The 23,510-nt window shown below is 37.8% G+C and overlaps 1 protein-coding gene across 1 annotated transcript; it reads left to right on the plus strand.

The window, feature by feature from the left end:
• Positions 1-3,233: 3,233 nt before the first annotated feature.
• Positions 3,234-22,987, plus strand: TTLL8 (tubulin tyrosine ligase like 8). The gene is given in 12 exon segments (XM_026081497.1): positions 3,234-3,312; positions 6,790-6,881; positions 7,652-7,805; positions 8,859-8,926; positions 10,197-10,325; positions 12,128-12,242; positions 15,193-15,300; positions 17,116-17,305; positions 18,681-18,829; positions 19,710-19,956; positions 20,853-21,291; positions 22,457-22,987. Coding segments are annotated over 12 exon segments (2,301 nt in total).
• The last annotated feature ends 523 nt before the right edge of the window (positions 22,988-23,510 follow it).

Below are 23,510 nucleotides of genomic sequence, written 5' to 3' on the forward strand. Positions count from 1 at the left end.
GTGTAGTGGGGAATATTTACCTTTCTTTGGGAACCTCTAAAGATTTTCTGCTAAAGGGCAAGTTCACCGATCACGGAACAGCATCGCATTAGACTCCTTAATGTTTTAATAAGAGATGAAGAAAATGGCATTCATAAAAAAGGAAAAGAAAAATAGGCTAAACAGAATGATTAAGTTAGAATTTGGATTGAGCGTGAGGTAGCAGTTAGGTATGTCACCATACCCAAGGTTTTTCTGTCTGTTTTAGATTCATAAGGGGAGGAACAGGTGAGACTAGAAAGAAGTCATCACAGAACTACCAGCCATAGGTTCTACTTTCCAGCAGAGATGCCTCCTCTGGGCTCCCAGCCTGGCCATGGGTCCTTCATGCCATGGTGGGGACCGTGCACTGTGCCAGGTGCAAGGCCTCTTCCCCACACCCCTGGTAACCAGGAGGCCTTTTGCATCCTTCCATGGATGCTGCTCCAGAGGTTGAACTTTCTAGTCCGATGCAAAAAAGAAAACCTTGGAGGTAAGAGATAGACTTTTGAAACAACGAAGTAGGGCTGGCAGCCCTACATAAAAAGCCTTTCTCAGCTGGAGAAGGTTTGGCTGTAAATCTGACTCTGTGGGCAAATGCTTTTGTAATTCAAAGTGATTCCCTCTGTGCCCTCTGCTACTGTCCACCCTCCCTGGCCAAGCGATTTTGTATGTTGGTGTTTGACACAGAGTAAATCTCTGGTTGCTTGTAACACTAATTAGTGCAGGTAGATGATGCACTTCCCCAGCGCAGCTGGGAAGCCTGTGGCGAGCTGCCCGCCTGGAGCGGCAGCCCGCAGAGGTCACAAAGGCAGCGCTGGCCCGGTGAGCCCCCCCAGCCGCAGGGGCAGGCTGCTGCAAGGAAGGTGGATGGTGCCTGGAGACAAAGCTGCTGTGGGTCCAGCTCAGAAAGCTACTGCAAAACCTCTTTAGACTTTCACATAATGAGCTTTGATTCGGTCCCCTTGAGAGAGAGAAAATAACTGCACAGGAAGTGATCTTAAAGTAAGGAGAAGGTAGTGGTGTAATTTAAGGACTGGTTCTGTTTGTGGAACTAAGGGGTCATTTCCTCTGGGTGTATTCCAGAAGTGATGTGACCTGCCACACCTAAAAACTTAGAACTGTAAGATTACTGAAGTGGTCTCAGTGGGCTTGGGAGACTCAATCCTTGCCATAAGCCTAAAATGCTAGATTGAACAACTCTGTTATTAGCTACAGACCTGCAATATGTTTATAATACACTTAAGACTGGGCAGGCACCTAAACCTGGGCATCAGTGTCACTTACCCCAAGGGACAAAAATCACAGACCCCTCAGGGGTAAGTTTTGTGAGATAACAGTGTATGTGCCACATTGTGAGTGTTTCTGTTTGGAGTGGAGAATTCCTTTTCTGCCTCATTGGGTTTCAACAGAAAGGTGGTTATATGCTACTGCTTAGCTAATACCAGGAGTTAGAGCCTTAACTTAAAAAAAAAAAAAAAAAAAAAAAAAAAAAAGCCTAGCTAAACCCCATAATAATTAATTACAATAATTAATTATACTAATATAATTAATATTAATCAGTTAATAAATCTGGTTGATGCATCTTCTGAAAAACAAAATGTGGCGATCCTCTCACTTCCAACAGGATAAGTAGGAACTGTTTTAGGTGATTTTGTGGATCCTAGTCTAAGAAGCATCTACACAACTCACTTGAGACTATTGCACAAATGGGAGCTGTTTGTGCCCAGAATCTGGTGGGTGAATCCCTCTTCAGCTACCTATTTAGCTAGAAAAAGCTAGGAAAGCAAAAGAGGAAAATTCCTCTGCAGTTCAAGAGGATTTTTTTATCCTCTGCGCTTCTGCAGGCAGATTTCTTGTAGAAGCTCACCAGGGACAAGAACAGACAGTTGACTGTTTATGTATATATTTTTAAATTTAGTTTTAACCTTCCTCATAAGAACAGACATGGGAGGAGGTGAACTCTGCAGTTAGCCAGTTTATCAAGTCTCACCTTTCGTGCTTTTATCTGTTGTTTTTCTCTTAAGATGTGTGCCTAGTTATGGTTAGAAGAGTGGTATATCTGTAGTTTTGTCAGATCTAAGCTCCTGTTGTAAACCTGGGCTTAAAATGCCTTAGATCCTCAGTTATACTCAGAGATCTGGAAGAAATAGCACACTGCCTACACCACAACAGGACAACAGACCTCTTTTTGTACCCAGAGGGTCTTCCATGTAAAAGGATGGTGCATACATGTTTTTAGATGTACATATATGTTATGCAGGGGTAGTTTTGAGTTTTTATGAGTTTTCCAGATCTTTTCTACCATTCATCTCCAGCAGCTGAGAGGTGAGATTTTTATAAGACACCTGAACTGATCTAACACTGCTGAAAGCGATTGTAGGTTCTGGCCAATATGCTCCCCCTCTTCCCTTGTGCAAGCTGTGACTGGTATCTTACTAAACTGGCAGAAAATTAATAGAAATAAAAAATAAAAATAAAAAATGAATGGGTTTCTGCTGATTTAGTTAGCACACTGAAAAGCCTTCTGTAAGATCTTGGATATGATTTTATTGGTGGTAGATCAACAGAGTAGAATTTGACTTTTGTTAGTACTTCTTCCCTTTCTACCTTTCCATCACATCCCTTACCTATGTTTTGTCAAATGCCCCTTCTCTTCTCCCTTCTTTGTTCCAAAAAGCAGACTTGTACATGATCCATACCAGGAATTGTAATGTTTAAATGACCATGTAATCAGTTGCTCTGTGTGTATTTCACTATCTGGTTGGAGTTAAAGGAATTTCTCAGATAAAAATTGCGTGGTTTCTGATCTGGGTTTTTTATTTCTGAAGAGACTCCATCAGATCAAAATAATAAAAAAAAATACAAATTAGTTTCAGAAACTAGAGTAGTCAAGCTTCCCTGGCAACTGATTTGGTTTTATAATAATTTCCTGTTTTTTTTGAATGTTGGAAGTATTTTTTGTTTGTTACTAAGTGGGAAGTCCCTCTGGGAGAAACTATCTGAAGAAAGTGTTGCTATTATTCATAAAATGAATGATAAATGATTAGGCAAAATATCTTCCAAAGGTGAATTTTGGATCCTTTTCCCCCCTAAGCTGGTGTTATTTGTTTAATGCTAATATGAGATATTTTACAATAAACTCTTTTTCTGCCTCTAAATTTATAGGGAAAACAACCAAAGAGTGAAGTAGCAATGATAGAGCTAAACGTATCATGATGAATACGATTCATGTGGAAGGAAAACCATGCCTGCTAGCTTTAAGCGATGAAGAAAGAAGTGAAGATGAAAACAGTTTGTGCTGGCCAATTAATTTCTAATCGGTTTTGTTAATTTCAAGTTATGACACTGAAATTTTACCAAAAATTGCTGTTCATGCTTCCTTTTTCAAGACAGCAGAGGTCTTCCGGTATGAAATATCCCTATTTAATGATTATTGGAGCTTTTCCAAGAGTATTTTTTCAAAGTTTATTTCATATTTAAACTCTCTATTTACAGGTCAGTGTTGATTCTTACAAAAGTTATATCCTCTTTAGTGAACAGGTTATAATCATGTGAAGATAAACAGTTTTAGAAGAAAAAAGACAAAACTGATACGTACATTTTCTTAATTGAACTTAAGAAACACCTGTTAGAGAGAGATCTGAAAGTAGCTGTTTCCTCAAACAGCACAGAATGTTAGGTTTAAACAGGCCATGTTCTCTGCTGTGCTTATTGTGAACTGTGGAGGCAGGTATCCTGACATCCAGAGTTTGTAGGAGTTCTTACCACCTGTATGCTCTGGAAAGGGAAAACAAGAGTGTTAAACAGTGTGTTCACAGGAGGATTGGCTGGTATTGCTTGGTTTTGTGCTCTAAACTATCAGACTTGGGGCATCCAAATCCATTCCCGTTCTGGGAATTTGGAGCTATGGTTCTCTATTGCCAGCTCACCAAGGTCTGCTTTCCAGCACCTGCAACAGGCCAATGTGTCTTCTGCAGGGGTAAATTGTGAGAGATCGCCCCAACAGTGGTTGTTTTCAGAAATGCCAGCAGAGGGGAGATGCCCCCCCCCCCGGTCTCCATACTGTTTTGTATATTGTCTGTGGTAATGTGTAGCCCTTCTTTCCTGTTGGCCCCTATTGACCGTGCAGGGATCATAACTTGTTCTTGCTTGTTCCTGAGCTTGCCATTTAACCAATATTAATTATCCAAGATTAATATCAACTGCTCTGGCATTTGTTTTTCTAGACCAAGGCCTTGACTCACTCAGGCTCTGTTCTCAAGATCTGTCCTCTTAGCCAGCAACCCTGGTTTAAATTATTTATGTTCTGCTGCTGCTTATTTACCCAGCCCCATTGAAGTCTATGGAAAGACTCTCATTTAATTCAATATGGTTCAGGATCTTGGAGTCTTTGTACTTATTTTTATGTTCTTTCCAACATCTGATTTATATAAAAGGTTACATAAAATCAGAATGATTTTATCTGTATTATATAAGCACTGAAGTTCAAGACTGAATTGGGGAGAAAAAAGATAGCATAAAAACTTTGACCTACCCCATACTGTCTGCTGTTACAGCTGGAGCTCCAGCAGCATATCTCTGATGTTTCAAACTTATCTGCCTTAGAAAAACAGATATTCCCTCTGCCCCCACCCAGCCCCAAATAAAACCTTTGTTCTGAAGAAGTTTTTTTAAAACTGCATTGGTTTCCTTATTGAGATTACGATGTGGCTCCACACCCTCAGTTCAACTGAGAGGATGAGATGCTACAGCACAGGACAGCAGATTTGGTAGTATCTTAAGCCAGCATTGTTGCTCCTTACAATATTTTCAAACCCTGTCCTTGGTTACTTTTAATTATAGATTCAATTTGGTGGGATTTATCACCCAAATTCCTTCTTTCTGGCTGGTACCTTGTTGCCTGTGCAGACACAATGACTTCCAGCTGTCCAAAGAATGCAAACCCGAGCCTTCTATTAAATGTATTTCATCCCTTCTTAGTTCTGTGTCTTTTTGCTTGTTCATCTCCCATTTTTAACTAATTATATGTTGTGCTTGCACTCAGATTTGAATTATCTGCATTATATTATATTATTATATTTATGATTTGTATCTTTAAGTGCTAGACTTGAAAGCTTTCATGCTTACCTATCTTTTGCAAAATTTTTAGGTTTTTCTTTTTTAACTCTTTTGCAGATTTCAGGTGTTGGATAGTCTTTTAAAGCATTGTGAACACCATGCTTGTTACTTTATTGTATAGCTGCTTAATGGTGACATTTCAGCCTTTTATCTCTTCAGCTGCAGAATTAGACTTCCTGTTTTTCAGGCCTACAGAGCGGTTGCCTACAATTAATAGTTGCCACTCTGGCAGTCTTTCCCATATGCCCTCAGCACTATCATCTGCTGGTCCAGCCTTTTCAAGGAAGAACTTTTCCTAGATTTGGAGACAAAGGAGAACATGATGACAGGCAGCTTTCTTTTTTTCTGTAACTCAGCTTATTTCTTATTTGGTCCTGGTGTTAATACAGTCTAAAATCTGAAATCCTATCCTGCTGACCTCAGCTGAAATCTTGATAGCTGGGCAAGAGTTTTCATTTCAGCCCTTCCAGATGGTGAAGGACTATTTTCTGTTCTAGAAGCTGCTGGTTTCCTCACCTGAAGCATCTCTTCCGCATTAACCTCCATTTTTTTGGGGTGTATCAATACCTAATACTTCAATATCTATTCATAATCTAATCTATAGATCTAGTATCTAATCACAGAGTATCTAATTTCTCACTATAAATTCTGGTCGGTCCTAATAATGGTGTATTAGGACTTCAAAGGTGAGCCATAATCTTACTCATGGGGTTTTCACTGAGAAAAGAGAATTCTGAAGTTAAAAACAAAAAATCCTCCTGTTCCCCCCCCTACACCCCCCAAAACTGAAAGCCTGAGGATCACTAGAATGAAGTAGATATTATGGTAAATAATCCAATAGGATTTTGGCAATGTATTTTCAGTATAAGCAGCACAGGAGAATTATTTTTAGCGTGCAGTGAGATAGAGAGCTAATAGCTTTTCCTACAACTGGATGTATCATTGTTCTCCACAGATGCAATAGGATATGTTTATTGTCACTCATTACAATTGCTTGCACTGAAGAAGGGGTTACTGTTTAAATTGTATTTAATTGTGTTGCACTAATAACTGTGAGCTGGTGAAAACAAGATAAATGATATGCATTGAAGTTCATATTGGGGAAACTGGCTCCAAAGAACTTGCCTTTAAATGGCCTTCTCTTTCCAGATCATCTAATTTTCGTTTCACTTCATTTTCACTAGGAAACTAAATAGGTTTATGTGAGCCCATAATAAACTCAGGTTACTGTGTTGTATTTTTTCAGTGTTGCTTCTTTTACATTCTAATGTCCTTAATGTTGTAACATTATGTATTTGTGGGAATAATTGATGATAACAAAATCAGTATATATATCTGAACTCAAGAAATATAATCATTTGTCAGATTTTGAGACACTTTAATCTAAACACAGTCAGATCTTATGAAACTGTTTGATCACAAGGTTTATCTTCCCTACCTAACAGTCAGCAGATTCAAAGTCCAGGCAAAAATATTTTGCATCAAATCTGAAAAATTTCAACTCCCTAAGCCTTTCAGTACATCATAATTAATTTAAATAGTAAAACCAAATAAATAGATATAGTCTCTGCACTGAAATAAGAGAAAACTTTCCTATGCAGCTTTTTAAATTGTTTCTTAGATTGTGATTGCTTTTTGTTTCTTCTGTAGGGATAACCCCCACAAATATGCAAGAACTACTCTCCACTCCAAAATGAGACAAATATAAGTTGGCAAGAATTCTAGTTAAAAAGGCAATCAAGGTACATAATGTTTGGTAGTTGATTTACTTTTAATTGCGTAAAAGTATGTACTTGCTAATATCTCCTGTTTCTCTGAGCTTTAAGTTCTCAAAGGTATAGGTTGTCTACTAGAAAGTTTGGAAAACTACGTGTGTTTTTTTTTTTTTAACTTGAGAGAAGATCCTGTTGCTGTTAGAAACATTTGCCCCAAGATTATGCATCCATGGTCATTCTGTGTTCAACTGAAAAACACTTCTTCCGTGGGCTCTAGTTACAGTAACTGCCAAAAACATTGAGTTATGGTGGTGGTTTTTGCCTGAACAAATGTTCATTAGAGAATAAATGAAGACCACTGTATGAATTGGACACCTTAAAAAGGTAGTGGTTGACATTATTAAGATTTATATCTGTATTGTATTTATATCTAGCTGTGTGTATTTATAGCCCAGCTTTAAATGGGTGCAACAGACTAGCTTGTATTCCATTGCATTATCCAACAGTTTTTTGGGGGAAGAAATTGATGCTGATTATCAGAGGATAATGAGCAGGACAGCCATCAGAATAGGGAAGGTGTTTTTTTGTGTGTCTGTTCAGCTGTAGGTCTTATTGATATATCACAAATAAATCTGTAACCTTTTCTCACTCGTTTTCAAAATATGCTTGCAATTTCAAAGTCTGTTGACTCTGAAGTTAATTACGATTTGGATTTAACTCTGATATAGATGTTTCCATGCAAAAAAAAATCATAATTTTTTGAACACTCATGTTTATCACTTCTTTGATATTTTTAGGAAAAGAAAATCTTTACCATCTGTGGATCGTACCCAGTTTGCAAAAGTTTAAGGAAAAAAGGTTGGGTGGAGAAAAGGCTTCCTCATAGAAGCAGCTTGCAGGATGGTAAAGTTGACCAGTCTTGTAGCTGTCATGAAGATGCTGGGAAGAATGGTAAGGTACCTCAACAACATCTCTGATGTAGATGAGAAAATATATTTGTATGGAAAGTGTTCTGTTCTCAGTATTGGTAGTTCTCATAGCAGTGAGCAGCATGAAATGATTAACTATAGCTTTCTTATTTTGGCATTTCCTCCCTGATTTAAAGGAATTAATTTTGAGGGCTGATGAGAATTTCCAAATGGTCCTGTTTGGAGAACAGAAGGTACAAATGACATAAGGAGCAGAAGAGAGACAAAGTGGTTTAGCCCTTCATCCCCATCCCATGGTAACTTCTGGGAAGCTAAACTTTGACGGTTTGGTGTGATGGACTAGAAATAGGATGTGTCTTCAACTGTTTGGAAAGGCGTCTAGGAAGATCTGTGAATATGCTTTTAACATCTGCCTCCCCTTAGAGAAAACTATGAATTCTTTGTTCTGTGCAAAGAAATTCATCCTCATACTCTTCCTTAGGAAAACCAGGAGAGATTGAGGACTATATGTATGTAAAATATTTTATCCCCACTCTGACTTCAAAGTAGAACTTTGCAACTTGAGCCTCAAAAGTTAAAGAACTCAGGCTTTTCCTTCAATGTAACTTCTTGTATTTTGATGTGAGGAGAAAGACTCATAAGGAAAATAAAATATGAAATACTTGCTTCACAGCAAAATAGTGCTAGTTCCAATCATAGGCAAAGTAGGCACATGTGTGCTCTTCCAGAGCCACATAATGCCATACTTGCCCTCTTGAAAAGATTTAATGTGTCTGGGGCTCTTGCTTGCAGGTGATGGTAGTTCCAAATAGTGGTCCCAAAATAGTGGTTATTTTCTCTACCCCCTGGCAGCTGGAGCAGTGACGAACCAGTCTGCCCATGGCTTTTGCACCATTCCATCTCCTCCTACGGCAAACGCAGCCCGGTTCTTTGTACTGAGGGCGGCAAAACTCAGTTTTGTCTGTGCTCTGAGATATTTTGAACTAGCCCTGGGGCACGTAGCTGCTGTTATAAAATGCTTTAGGAACTGTCAATCTCTTGTCTGTTTCTTAATCCTGTGGACTTTTTTGTTAAGGAAAGAAAATTACCTTGCAGGAAGAAGTGATTTGCATCAACAATTCAGATGACATTCATAATTTAATGGTAAGATAATATACCTGTCTATTGGTTTTCTATTTTGAAGAGTATTTTTAAATTACTTGTAAAATTTGTCATGATAACTGTTTATTTAATTTTCTCCTTGTTGTAAAAGTTATTTTTTCTGCTATACAGTCACAATGGGTCAAATTTTGCTGAGAATCAGAAACGTGACACAGAACATGACACAAGTATTTGCCCTGAGGCTAGCAGAAAGAGATGCCAGTAACTTTATATTTATATGGGAAAGAATTTTCTCTCTATAAGTATAACATGTAATTTTGCAGTCCAGCAGTCGCATATAAAAATTGTATTAATAAGGGCATGGAGCCTCTGTTGAATCAGTACATATCAGATTGTATATCAGAGTTAATATTTGATGGTCAAATGTGTGCCTAATTTGCATCAGTTAAGCAGTTAGCTTATGTTGTGTACCACCCAAAGCAACACTTGTGGCTCATGCTTTGTCTTATTATATACTTGCAGAAGCCAGTGTCGGTCTCCCTGTTGTCCACAATGGGAGACAGAAGTTCTTTGCACATCTTCTAGAAGTGAAGACTTGTTGTGCCTGGAGATCAGGCAGAACTGAAAGGGTTCCTTTGACAATACAAAGAATATATAGACAATACAATAGGCTATATTGTATTTCAAAAATGTGCCTGGGCTTGCTTTATAGTCACAATATGTAAATCTAAACTGCTGCTCACGTGGAGGTTTTGGATGAGCTTCAGGGCCTGTGGGGAGTAGGGAGGAGAGATGGTTTGAGTCCTTCAGGTGTGTTTGGCCTGCACTTGGCCCAGCTGATTACCACTTTCAGTGTCTGCCTTTGTGAGAGTATTATGAGGATGATGATGACTTGACGAGTTGGCTTTGGGATCATCTTTTAGACAGTACTCTAATGTTGTATGGCTCAAAGGCAGGTGGGATTTGTATGTAGACTAAGTTTGGACTGTCCTTATAAGTGTGTACTGATACGTGAGTAATCTGTGAACATACTACATCTGGCAAGGTGAGCATGTCTGCTGCCAGCATTGGCTACTCTGCAGTCTGGAGTGAGTCACCCATATACCTGAGTTCTTAAGGTACGTTACAAAGACAGTCAAATGGTCCATTGAAATACACGTTCTTCTGACTAAGCAATTGCAGCAGCGTGAATTTCTGTGGCGTTGTAAAGAAATAGTATATAACTCTTTGGAGTCTAATATCGATATATTGTTAGCAATTTCCAAGGACTTAAGTCTATATGAACATAATACAAATTGTCTTTTTATACCAGTCTAGGATGGTGAGAAATGAAGATTCCTCTTTGTTCTGGACTGTGAGAAAGGATGCTATTAATTGCCATGACTTGCATTGTGACCAAAGGCTGAATCATTTTGCAAAAACTGGCTCCTTTACAACTAAAGTAAGTTGCTTCCTGAAGTCATATGGCCCCAAGTTGCAGATGGCAATTACCTGTACTTCTGGGTTTCATAGAGGCATATGCAAGGATCCAGTTTCTTTGCAAACTCGGTCACCAGTAAGTGAGGAAAGAAATTAATGTTAGGGTTTCCATGAATATGGGATCATACTCAGCCTTGCCATCAACGAGGTTGATTTTATTTTTCTCTATAATTAGTGGCTATTGTAAAGGAGTACTAGACTTTTGCAATTCCTAAAATAAATATTTATTTATTTAGCTTTAGTATGCAGGGCCCCAGTCTGTAATCAGATCTTTTTATTGGTATGGAGCCCATACAGATATAATTACAAATAAGGTCCATGTGAAACTGTATGTTTTGCTTAGCTCATGACCTTGTCATAATTAATCTTCGGAAAGAGGGGAGAGATTGAAAGGAAGTTAGTTAAAAGCTTATTCTTATTTATAGGTGTAATCATCTGTCAAAGGCACAGATGTTTTTTCAAATGCTTATGTTACCATTTTGTATTTGAACATGAATGTAAATATTACAGAGTTATCCCAAACGTGCCTAAACTAGATTCCCACTTACACAAAGCAAAGTATGTTAAAACATTTGGTGAGGCTTCAGGTAGCTTACTTGGATTTATTTAGCTTCAGAATTCAAAGTTGGCTCTATTGTTTGCCTCAGATAAGAAAATCATGTAGGTGGTTAACTAATTTGCAATTTTAATACCTCAAGAACTATTTATGTTACAGCAGCAGAGAAATAAGGACAAGTGGAAGAGAGCAGCTATAGTAAATGGAATTCCAGGGGTTAGTTTTTTTGTTTTAAATCATTTCTTGGCTTAGAATCTGGTTTCTTGAGAAAGTATGTCAACCTTCAGCCAAACTGCTATATTTGCAACCAGCAAAAGTGCTTGAACGGATTATCCCTCACTGTATAAGTGGTGGTTAGGTGGCAGGAGGTCCCTCCATAGACCTCCCAACTCTGCAGCTTGCCTCAGTGCTGCAGTATGGCTTTTGGTTGTATTGTCAAACTTATTGGGTTACTTTCATCTCAGTAGCCAAATCTGGAAATTAGGCTCTGTCTCTAGATGGTGAAATGGGAGAACAGGACTTTCAGAGAACTTCAGATCTTATCTTCTTCCATTGACTATGGAGGGAGTCTAAGGAGATAGGCTCTATACAGAGCTCTCTATATAAACTGTTTCATGAGATGATTTGACCTGAATTAACTGCTGGACTAATCTTTAAAGCTCTGTTCTACCTACCCATCCTCCTCCCCTTCTCTCTGCCATTTTTTTCCTCTTGGGTTAATCAAATTGATTTGCTTCCAGCTATGTGTTCCTGTCTTTTCCTGAAGGCTCTTGTACCTGTTGACCTTCCTCTGAGCTAAACTACTAGCTGACCCAAAGTTATTCACTTTATTGTGTTGGATTAGTTTTCTGAGAGATCAGCATACTGAATTAGATTGGCAGGTAGCCTGATAAGCAGGACTGAGATTGAAGGAAAGAGGGGTAGGAGGACCACCTCTTTTTTTTTGCAGCAGCAAGAGGTTTGAATTGGCTAATCTGTATGATTACAATTGTATCATCAGAGCACCAAGCAGGATCCTTTTAGTGGAACTGCATGCTTTACAGAAATGCCCATTTTAGTTTTGGTGAGTGTCAAACAATTTTGTATATTCTTTTTCACCCAGGAGTACTATGGTGTTATGGTGAAGTCAGAGCAAATGTGTATAATTGAATATATGTGTATAGATGTAACGTGTGTGTATATAAAATATTACTATTTTTTTTTTTAAGATTGGACTCTGTTTAAATTTGAGAAATTTACCATGGTATGCTCAAGCAAATCCTCATACCTTCTTTCCCTGTTGTTATGGTATTTGCATGGAAGATGAAAAGCAAGATTTTATAGGTAAGTCACTTCTCGTCATTTCAGTGTTCAACCACGGGTATTTTAATATACTTACAATTTAATCCAAGAAAGTACTGGACACTTGCCTATAATTAGTAAAATGACTTAACACATACTGTATTAAACATCAACGGCATCATTTAAGTCATATGCTTACCATTAAAACAAGTGCTAAAATATTATGTTAAACTAGGTCCAGAACACTCAGCACCTTGCAACATCAAATGTACTCAGCAAAATTCTGCTGTTTCACTGTGTGTGTATCCTCACTCCTGCAAGAGCTTCAACATGAGAATATGTAAAAGCAGTATCTATTGTTTTAAGTATGCTGGTGAAATCCAAAATACCACTCTTACCATGCAACTGGAGAGTACAAAAATATTTATCTTTAAAATACCTAATTTATCTCCAGAGTCTTTCAGAAAGGTGAAGTAGATTGATTAGTCATTCAGCTATCTAATTCTAGCATTTATGCATAATTTGCATAACTAAAGTTTTACAGAATCACAAGAATCACAGAAAGGTTGAGGTTGGAAGGGACCTCTGGAGAGCATCTAGTCCAACCCCCCTGCTCAGGCAGTGTCACCTAGAGCATGTTGCCCGGGATCGTGTCCAGATGGCTTTTGAATATCTCCAAGGAAGGAGACTCCACAACCTCTCTGGGCAACCTATTTCAGTGCTCAGTCACCCTCACAGTGAAAAAGTTTTTCCTCACGTTCAGACAGAACCTCCTGTGCTTCAGTTTGTACCTGTTGCCTCTTATCCTATCACTGGGCACCACTGAGAAGAGTCTGGCCCCATCCTCTTGACACCCTCCCTTCAGATACTTATACACATTGATAAGATCCCCCCTTAGACTTCTCTTTTCCAGACTGAACAGTCCCAGCTCTCTCAGCCTTTCCTCATATGAGAGATGTTCTAGTCCTTTAATCATCTTAGCAGCCCTCCGCTGGACTCTCTCCAGTAGCTCCATGTCTCGTACTGGGGAGCCCAGAACTGGACACAGTACTCCAGATGCAGCCTCACCAAGGCTGAGTAGAGGGGGAGGATCACCTCCCTTGGCTTGCTGGCGATGCTCTTCCTAATGCACCCCAGGATACCATTGGCCTTCTTGGCCACAAGGGCACATTGCTGCCTCGTGATCAACTTGTTGTCCACCAGCACTCCCAGGTCCTTCTCCGCAGAGCTGCTTTCCAGCAGGTCAGCCCCCAGCCTGTACTGGTGCCTGGGGTTATTCCTCCCCAGGTGCAGGACCCTGCACTTGCCTTTGTTGAACTTCAGGAGGTTCCTCTCTGCTCATCTCTGCAGCCTGTCAAGGTCCCTCTGAATGGCAGCACAGCCCTCTGGTGTATCAGCCACTCCTCCCAGTTTTGTATCATCAGCAAACTTGCTGAGGGTGCACTCTGTCCCTTCATCCAGGCTAATGATGAATAAGTTGAACAATGCTGGACCCAGTATTGACCCCTGGGGGACACCGCTAGCTACAGGCCTCCACCTAGACTTTGCACCACTGATCACAGCCCTCTGAGCTCTGCCATTCAGCCAGTTCTCAATCCACCTCACTGTCTGCTCATCTATCCCACACTTCCTGAGCTTGCCTATGACCATGGTATGGGAGAGAAGATTGGCTTTAAAGACACATTCCTTTCTTCCTATTGCATGAGAGAAGAGAATGAAATTTTCTACCTTTTGAAAGTGAGCTTTTAGTGCACAAATTCTACGCCTGTTGTAATTTTTACAGAGCCTTTGAGATAGATCAATTAGTGGATCGTAATCATAACCTATCTTTTACTTGAAAAGTGGAGACATCTTTTTTTTCTTCTTACTTTTCTAAAAGTGTTATGCTGCTAATTTGTACTAAAGCTGAAATTAGGCCTGTCTTTAGAGCATATGGCTTTCTTTTTAAATTTTCAAGATAAGAGAGACTCCTTGCCAGTGAAAAGTGTTGGTAGCATGCCAGATATTTCAAGCACAGTAAATAATTGGCATTGAAGGGAAAAAAGGTATTTTAGTTTAATAATTGAGGAGCTAATTTAAAGTAGTCTTATCTTACTCCTATTTTGTGCCATGGTAGACCTGGTTACTTGACTAGGAATAAACAGTACCCAGAAAAGTTATAAGGCATGTGTTCCACTGGCAGCCTATCTTATAAAATACATACTCTTGCCTTAGGCTTGTCTGACCTCATGTGCTCCATCAATCAGCCATCTGGATCAGTAAAGCACCTGGTGTTTTTTAAAGCTTTGGCCAGAGACGCCAGTGCTGATTTTGCACTGCTAAAAGGCTTTGCTATACTGGGGAAACATATTGTTGCTAGATTTTCACTGGTGGTGAAGTGGAAAATGGCTGCAATAGGATGGTCTTAGAGGTGTATACAGCCTATAATCTTTATACAAAAAATTCCTCCCTTTTTTCACTGCCATGCAGAATAATAGGTTGTTTCACTGCCTTTCCCCAGAGTCCTTTAATTAGGAGGATTGTAGTTAAGCATAAAAACAGAGAGATTATGCAACAATTCAAAAAGCATGGGCACAGATTTACTGTCTCCCAAATATGTAAGCCTACATATATAGAACTTTTTTGTGAATGTTAAGGTTTTTTAAGTGGCACATGAATAGCATTGTCTTTTTAATTGTATTTCAATGAATGAATGGTTAGTGGTATGAGGAAAAGGAACTTTGCATGGTTTTAATTTTAGAGCTTGATATAGTTCAGATAAGTGCTTCAAACTAAGGAGGCTGGACAGAGTTCAACAGAACAGTCAAGTTCTGCCAGTCCCCTGTCCAAAATAATTATTTTTTCTATATTGGTTGAGGGTAGGTCAAGAGATTATGAGATTTACCAGTGTTTCATTTCCAGAGGGCAAATAGGCAGTGAACTTCCTTTAGAATTATTAATGGATTTATTAGATTTAGTGAAATAGAACTTAAAATAATGTGATTTATTTTAGAGGACTTCCGGAACACAGCAGCCTCTAGTATACTAAAGTGGGTTGTTGGTCTGAATGCCGGCAGTAGAATAGCACAAAAGGCTGAAGAAAAAAGGAACCCAGATAAAGGTATTTCTTGAGCATCATTATATTGTGTTTTATTTTTAAAAGTGGCCAAAGAATAGTTTGTAGGGTGTACATTTTTAAGGGACAATTTTTTTTTTTTTGGCTAACATAACTAAGATGGTTGGAATTTGAAATTTATTACTGTCACAACCCCTTGTAGTTGTAGCAGAGGGATCACATTTTCTCCATCACTTATAATTATTATAAATAAGAAGTATTAGAAAAGCCTACTGAGGGTCCCGAATTCTTAGTGTAACTCAAATCACATTTTAAAAATGCAAGGCAAGTTGAATATGCTTACTCTAGTGCTTCTATTCCATTCTGTTGCAATCCACAGTGTGATTTATTGATGGGGGGAAAACGAAGGTGTTAAAGGAACAATCTACCTTTTACCTACTGTTGGCACATACTGGTATAGCATGTGGTGCTATGTCACATAATGTCGTTGCATTTTCACAGCCCTTACCAGCTAATGATGTTCTATCGCATCCCTTTTGTGTGTGTTTAATCTTCTTGAAATCTTATATATAAAAATGGCTTCTAACTAAGCAAAGAAGTCTTAAAAAAATGTATGGGGATTACACTTGCTTCCCTTGACAGCAGCAGAAATTCTTGCTGTCAACTCCAGTGTAGTTAGATCAGGGATGATGGCTGGGTTTTTCAGAGCTGGATAAGCACAGAAGCTTGGTATTTGCGAACTTAATCAGCTGTCCATGATGTTGATGTATGCCGTGGGATTTCCCAAAAAGCAAATGATCCAATTACAAATGCCTGGATACTGTGAGATGAAGGTTTATATTTTGGATATAACCAGGATATAATCATACCATTCAAGGATTTTTCAAATCTGCTGCGGAAGTGGGAGTTGAGAAGATAGTCATGATAGGCTGAATGGATGCCGGCATGAGTTACTCCTTGATGGCAGGTTAATGATAGAGAGGAGGACTGTGGGGAACTGCAGACATAAAACAAAATATGCTCAAGAGAGAGGGATGTTGGCCCAAGTAAGGGCAGGCTGAGGCATGGAATTCTAAAGAGATATTTGTCAGAAGAAAACTATGAGAAAGACAGGTAAAACCCCAGTCATGCCACAGTCGGCACATATTGAACTCCTGACTATTGGATTGCCTGGGTACTGGGCAAATTTGTGTCAGTGTTTTTATGGTGCCAGCCACTGGAATCCTGTCTTTCAGTGGATGGTTGGGAAAGACTTGCCAGATGTGAATATTGTCTTACACCAGAGGGGCTAGATATTTGCACAGAGAATTTATTGTGCATCTAATCATGCTTCACTGAGCCAGGAGGTGCTGAGTGGATTCTTCCATATTTACAAAATGTATTTTCATGGTGTTAATAAACCCCAGTACATGCCTTAAGACACCCAGTGTTTGAAGAATGGAGAAATATTGCCATATGCCAGATGTCATTTTCTGGCTGAAGGACAGGAGCATGAGTGTATTCTAAGGAAGTGGCAAGTTTATCTCAAATTTGGTGTTGATTCTATTTTATATATGGAAGTCTCCTTGTGACTTTCACTGCATGATGTTATGAACACCAATATAAGAATTTTTTTTTAACTTGATTCCTCTTTTAAAAAAGAAAATATCCCAACCTAAGCAAAGAATGTATTCCTCAATCAAAATCCAAACCTCTCCTTAGTGTGAAGATAGCCATCAGATATACGGTAAGTTTTTACAGTTAATAAGTTCTTAAGCTCTGGAAGATTTCCTATTGTAATTATATCTGTGCTTATACAAAGTGTCAGGAGATACCATTAACACCCCCTGGTTTTTTTCTTTTTTTCGTTGCTTTTTTAAGGTTCTGAATGTTATAATGAAATGAAGGTCAAACAGCTTCCTGGAAAACTAGTAGACATGGCTTGTCTTGTGTGCGAGACCTACCTTGAGCATTTGCAACATAAAGACATTGACAGAATAGCTGACTGTTCTGCCATACTCAGTGAAGAGAAATGGAATGAACTACTTGATCATTACTGTTCTCTTGTTCAGTAAGTTTTCACTGCTGCAGTTAACTACTTTAAATTCAAGTCCTGGCTAAAAGTTAGATTACAACAATGAATAGGACTTTACATGGCAAATAGCCCTGTGCTACTGTAAAGTACTCTGTGATGTATCACGGTCTGATCCTAAATGTTGAAACTGGCTAGTCAGAAAAGTAACTCTATTGTTCATTTTAACTAAAAAGAAATTATTATGACCATTCAGAGCTTCATTCATCTTGAAGAAACTTGCAAAACAATGTAAGCTGAAAATCTAACCCCATTAGATGAAATGTATTTCCTTTTGTGAAACTAATAAGCATATACATAATGCACAGTGGGAAGGGCAAACTATAGAGTTTATTTTAGTAGTATGGAATTCTTTCAGATGGATTGCAGTTGTGATACCTGTATTTTATCTCTGCTGCTGGAATTTTTTTTGATTTAGCAGTTTGGTTTTTTTTTCACAGAAGTGTTGGTTTGTACAATGCAGTTGTCACTGAAGTTCTTTGGGAAAACTGAGGAAGAGGCCCAAAATATTGAATAGCCTTATGGCTACTCATCAGCAGTATAATAGATGTGGGTTTAGACCATAGCCTTAGGACAAACTTGAATGCTGTACTCCATTGCAGACAAAATAAATCCACTAGAATATGCACTAATTCATTTGCCTCTTAGCCTGGGCCTGCACAAAGCATAAGGATTGGTGCTGTCAATAAGGAGAATAACTAGTATGCTTGTTTGTTTTTTCCCTAGGTGTTAATATTAGTTTCTGGTCTGCTATGTCTGATGTAAGGAATGATTCCCTTTCTCTTTACTGTAGCTACCCTGACTCTGTTCCTACTTCATATGTTATCCTTATTGCAAATTTTCATAAGCCAGTTATCTGTAGTCAGGAGTTTTATTATTTGGAAAGAAGACTGACACTGTTATATTTATTAATCCTTGGTTTCATGATAGCACTAAAAGTAAATTTTCCAATTCCTAGACACTTTGAAATTGCCTTTGAAATTAATCTTAAGTTTGTATTTGAGAAAGATACTATATAGCAAGAATGGCAGTATGTTTGTCATGTGACCATAATACTATCTGAAATGTGTGAGTGAGGGCTTGCTTCTTAAAATTAAACCTCCCTCGCAACACTCCCAACTTTCACATGATTACTTTTCTAGTCCTTTTGGAATGAGGAAGGCATAAAGGTAGAAACCCCCCTAAATCTTTGTTCTTCTATGCTTGTTTCATTTTATGTGATTTTATTTATTTGCAATACAAGAAGTATCTTTTTATGGTGTTAGGAAAAAATTAAATATGACTAAGTCCTTATAAATTGCTTCTTTTAGCACAGTGATGTGTAAACTAATATCTTATACTGTTCTGTTTGCAGTGAGGGTGCTGTCATTTGCAATGCATATAGTTATGTTAGCCAGTGTCAAACTATTCTATCCAAAATCATGTCAGCAAATCCACAGCAAGCCATTGATGGTAATCTCAACATATGGATTATTAAACCAGGAGCAAAATCTCGTGGCAGAGGTAATAACTTCTTCATCTTTCAGTGGAGAAGTTCATTAGCTGATTACAGAATCAACTTCTGGAGAATGTTGGCAAAGCAATATTTGCACCTTTGTAAAAATCTACACTTTTTCAAATAGTCTATGTATAATTCTTTTTACTTAGAATCTTCTCCTTTTCCATAATTAGAACCCGTTTAGTACCTTATGCTTAAAGATGTGAGAAGTCTATATTTTGGAGGAGAAAACTTGATAAATTCTTAACTTAATAAATTGCCATTATCTTTTATTTCACATTTAAAGTAAAATTTTTACATGTTTGTTCAAGGATCATGAGAATTTATTTTCTTTAGTTTTGAGCAGAAGCTAGTTCTCTTACTCTTGAGATGGTGAGTGAAATGGACTTGTCATTATAAAACTCTGACTTTTTTTGGTTGAAGTGTGCTAGTGCACTTAAGAGGTAGAGGAGCTTCCCATACTGGGGGAATACTTTTATCCAGCAAAATACTGTGTGTATGCTGAACTGAAAACATGTCAGTTCTCATTCACTTCAGTGTGTGAGTATGGAGCCAACTGTGTGCTTGAGAACCAGAAGGTGCTTAAATGTTTAAGGATAAAAGTCAAAAGTTGACTTCAAATAATGTAAACAATTTGTTTTCATTTTGTATTTATTATTTCACCTAATTCATGTAAGCAGACAGGGCTGTTGCGTCCAGTTCTCCTGTGAGTCATCTTTTTCTGATAATCCCTAATATTATTCTACTGTGCAAGTATAATTGTACAGTATATTGCATGTGAGTAAAATTAATGGAAATTTTTACATGTATATTCCTACCCTTTCATTCATCAGCTGTCAGTACACTAGTGCTCGTAAGCTTACATTCAATTTTTTTCTCTTTCAGATATTGTATGCAAAGATAGACTGAATGATATCCTGAGGCTAACAGAGGTGACAAAGAGATGTTCAGTAAAGGAAAATGAATGGGTTGCTCAGAAATACATTGAGACACCATTGTTAATTTATGACACCAAGTTTGACATCAGACAATGGTTTCTTGTTACCGACTGGAATCCTCTAATCATATGGTTTTATAAAGAGAGCTACCTGAGGTTTTCTACACAACATTTCTCCTTAGATGATCTGGACAGGTAACTAAGGGAGGATAAGCAAAATTTATGTGCGCAAAAATGAATGAGCAAGATTAGACTGAAACGTCTGCAGTATATCAGATACAGCATTATGGTTATTTTCAGGTACTGTAATATTTTACCTGTTATAGAGTTTCTGAAGTTGCATTTCAACACAGAGTGTGCTGATATGCTATGTATTGTTAGCTCAGTCTGAGGTTGTGTTTTATAACATGTCACATTAAGAATCTTTAATCTGTTTTGAGTAATACAGGAAGTTTAGTTTAGTAGCATTTTAGAATGCTGTGACCTTAAAAAAATTATAGTGTTCTGTGATTCACTCTTGAATATATGACACTTTTAAAGTCAAATACTAAGGATAGGGATGGATGCTGCTACAGTGTGGGAAAATTCTGTATGATTTCTATTTGAAATTTTGCATTATTCTATAAATTGGTATTTTGCTAACACTCTGTCTCATATGTGGTGCCTAATGAGGCATATCACTAATGTGTGTCCACAGTTAGTGTTTTCCACTGATTATCTGTCATTGCTCAACAAGCAGGAATTTTTTACAACCTTTAGTGGGTATCTTGATAACACTCTGGTGAGGATGAAAGCATAGCCAGACTTAATTCACTGTGTAAATTTTCTGTACCCCAGTTCCTTATCCAAGACCCAGGAAGTGAATCCAGTTCTCTTCACTCTGGCAGTTTAAATAAAAAGTTATTCTTTATTTCAAATGTGAGGAAATGAAAGAACCTGAAAATGGGCTTACTGTCTAAATTCTGTGGCTTTTAGTAGAAAGACAATTTTGCTTCCCTTGTGATCAGTTCTGCATTTCTCCTTAATCTGCATTTTTCAAGTTTTGCACTGTTTGCAACTGGGCAATAGCTTTGTATCTGCTTTCTTTACAGCTCAGTTCATCTCTGCAATATCTCTATCCAGAAACATTACAAAAATGCCTCAAATAGGAATACTCTGTTGCCATGTTGCAATATGTGGTCCAGCACTAAATTTCAAGAGTACTTAGAAAAGAAAGGTCATGGCACTGTGTGGCAAAGGCTTATATGCCCATCAATGAAAAAAGCCATCATCTACACAATGAAGATGGCTCAAGAGAGTGTTGAACCCAGGAAGAACAGTTTTGAGTTATATGGGGCAGATTTTATTCTTGGGCAGGACTTTAAACCATGGCTGATTGAAATCAACACTAGCCCAACGATGTTTCCTTCAACCCCAGTCACAGCAGAACTATGTACCCAGGTACAAGAAGATACAATCAAGGTTGTTCTCAGTAGTAAAAAAACTGGCAAAAACAAGGATACAGGAAAATTTGAACTTCTCTGGAAAGAGGTATGGAGGATATAGCGTTACATTCGGTTCAAGGAGAATCTATCCTGGAAGTTGTTTTGAAGTCTAAGTAATGTTTTATTGATCTAGTAGATTCACTTTAAAATGGAACACTTAAATCAATTGTATGTGTAACAGAATACTCCTATGACTTTGTGCAAAATTTAAATATTCTTTCTTCCACTGTTAAACAAGTCTAAAGACAATGACTTCACAGAGGTCAGCCATTTGGGAACTCTGTAGCCTGTAGTTTGGCCCAAAATCATTGTTAGAACAGAAGAAATAAAATGTTCTGTGCTTTTGAATCTTACTGAAGATGTTATTAGTTTTATTTCATTTTTAGTATGTGTTTTATATCTGCATTCATATAATTTACTTAAATGTGGAATTTAGTTGTATTCAGTTTGTAAAACTGAATATACTATATATAGATCAGGAATCAGTGTAGTGCAGGAATAATCTGCCTTTATTTGGAGGAAATCAGATGGCATAATTGCATACTATGTTTGCATCAGTCCTGGGAGGGGCTTGATGGTTTCACTGGACTCTTGTCTATAAAGCATTCAGCTGTGTGTGAACTTAGGACTGAAGTTCTGATCTATAGTGGGTACTCCCTCCAGTGAAGGTTGCAATAAATAGATGGAATCACTGTACCCACTGTATCCTATCAATATTCGATATATCATCCTATATCAAATGAGCAAAATAGAATTTGCCTTTTTGGTTTTCTTAAAATTTCCATACATATTTTTTCTCATATTTTTTCTACTTGTTGTAGACATGAGTTGCTTTTATTTTTTGCATTACAGTTGTGCTTGGGAAGTCAAACAAAAGATCTAAGTCACATTGTGCTGGACACACTGTCAGACTGATAGCAAAGATGATAATCACTTGCTGAAAACTTACCTGCTAGCTGTAAGAAAAATGCAACAGACAGGCAAATATTCCCAGAGGGTTTGGAAGGAATACTTACCAATAGTTGACCACAAAGGCTGATACTTCACTGTTTTTGCCTGTTAATTTGTGTTTATTGTACACTTAAGGTCTTAAATTTGTAGGTTTTGCCATATTCTATGTTATGCATTTAGAATTAGTATATAAGACTGTAGGGTCTTTATCACTAAATATTTTGAATCTGTTAGTGATACCTGTCTCTGTTTCTCTCAAGGCTCCTTTGGATCTGCCTCCATTTAATGTTACAGATCTTTTAATAGAAGGAGTTGGTATTAAAAGATCAAGCCAGAAGGCTACTCCCATCATGAATGTTAACTTTATAGGATCAAGGATACCTCAAGAGACAGCTAAGAATTCTTCAACCAGCTGCCGAAAGCAAAAAGAGTCAATGGTACCTCTAGATTATGGCAAACAAAATTTCAAAATTGAAAAAGAAAAAAATGTTCTTTGTAAGGCACCAGAGCTTCTTAAGAGGCAACTAGGGAAAAAATGTAAAGTAAAAGATGTAAGGACAAAATCCTTTGGGCACACCAATTTCCCAAACTCTCCTGTGCAATCTATGCAAAGCATTCCAGATCAAAGACTTTTGCCACCTATAAACAAAAGCAAAGGGAGAAAAGATGCAAACTTCTGGAAAATACATCAAGCAGGTCTTTCCTTTCCAAGCATGCATTCTTTCAACTGGCCTTTACGTCAGTCTTCTAAAATACCAGGTAGTATTTGTTCAGCAGATATTGAAGTGTAAGTGTCATGAGCAGCATTTTTAGAGGTTTGATGCTAGTAACACAGTATAAGTATTTACTTGATTTGTCTATTTTGTTGTACATTTGTATCATATCCACTGTTCTTTCAATCCAGTTTTCATGTGTAGTTGTATTTTATTTGGTTTATTTCCCTTCTGGATTCCTGTTGTCTGTACAGCAGAATTTTTCATTAGCTGGCAACATTAATTCCCAAATAATTCTGAAGGACTTCTGATTGCATTATAGGAAAAACATGTCAATAAAAATAGCTATTTCATCTCCTATGTTACTATCTTTGAATGGATCAAGAGATTTGATGTTAGAGATGAAAATCTATGTATTCTAATGATTATTGATTAAATTGTAGCCACTGAAAGTGGTTGGTGGCTGTTTCTGACCACAGTCTGGTTTCTGCAGAATGAAGTTTGAGTTACAAACCACTGTCTTATTTCAGCACAGAACTGCAACTTAGCAGAGATGGCGAAGATTAAGCCAGGCTGGGTCTGAACTAAGCTCTCAGCCCTA

Source organism: Apteryx rowi, unplaced genomic scaffold (assembly GCF_003343035.1).
Source record: "Apteryx rowi isolate R43461 unplaced genomic scaffold, aptRow1 scaffold_550, whole genome shotgun sequence".
NCBI lineage: Eukaryota > Metazoa > Chordata > Aves > Apterygiformes > Apterygidae > Apteryx > Apteryx rowi.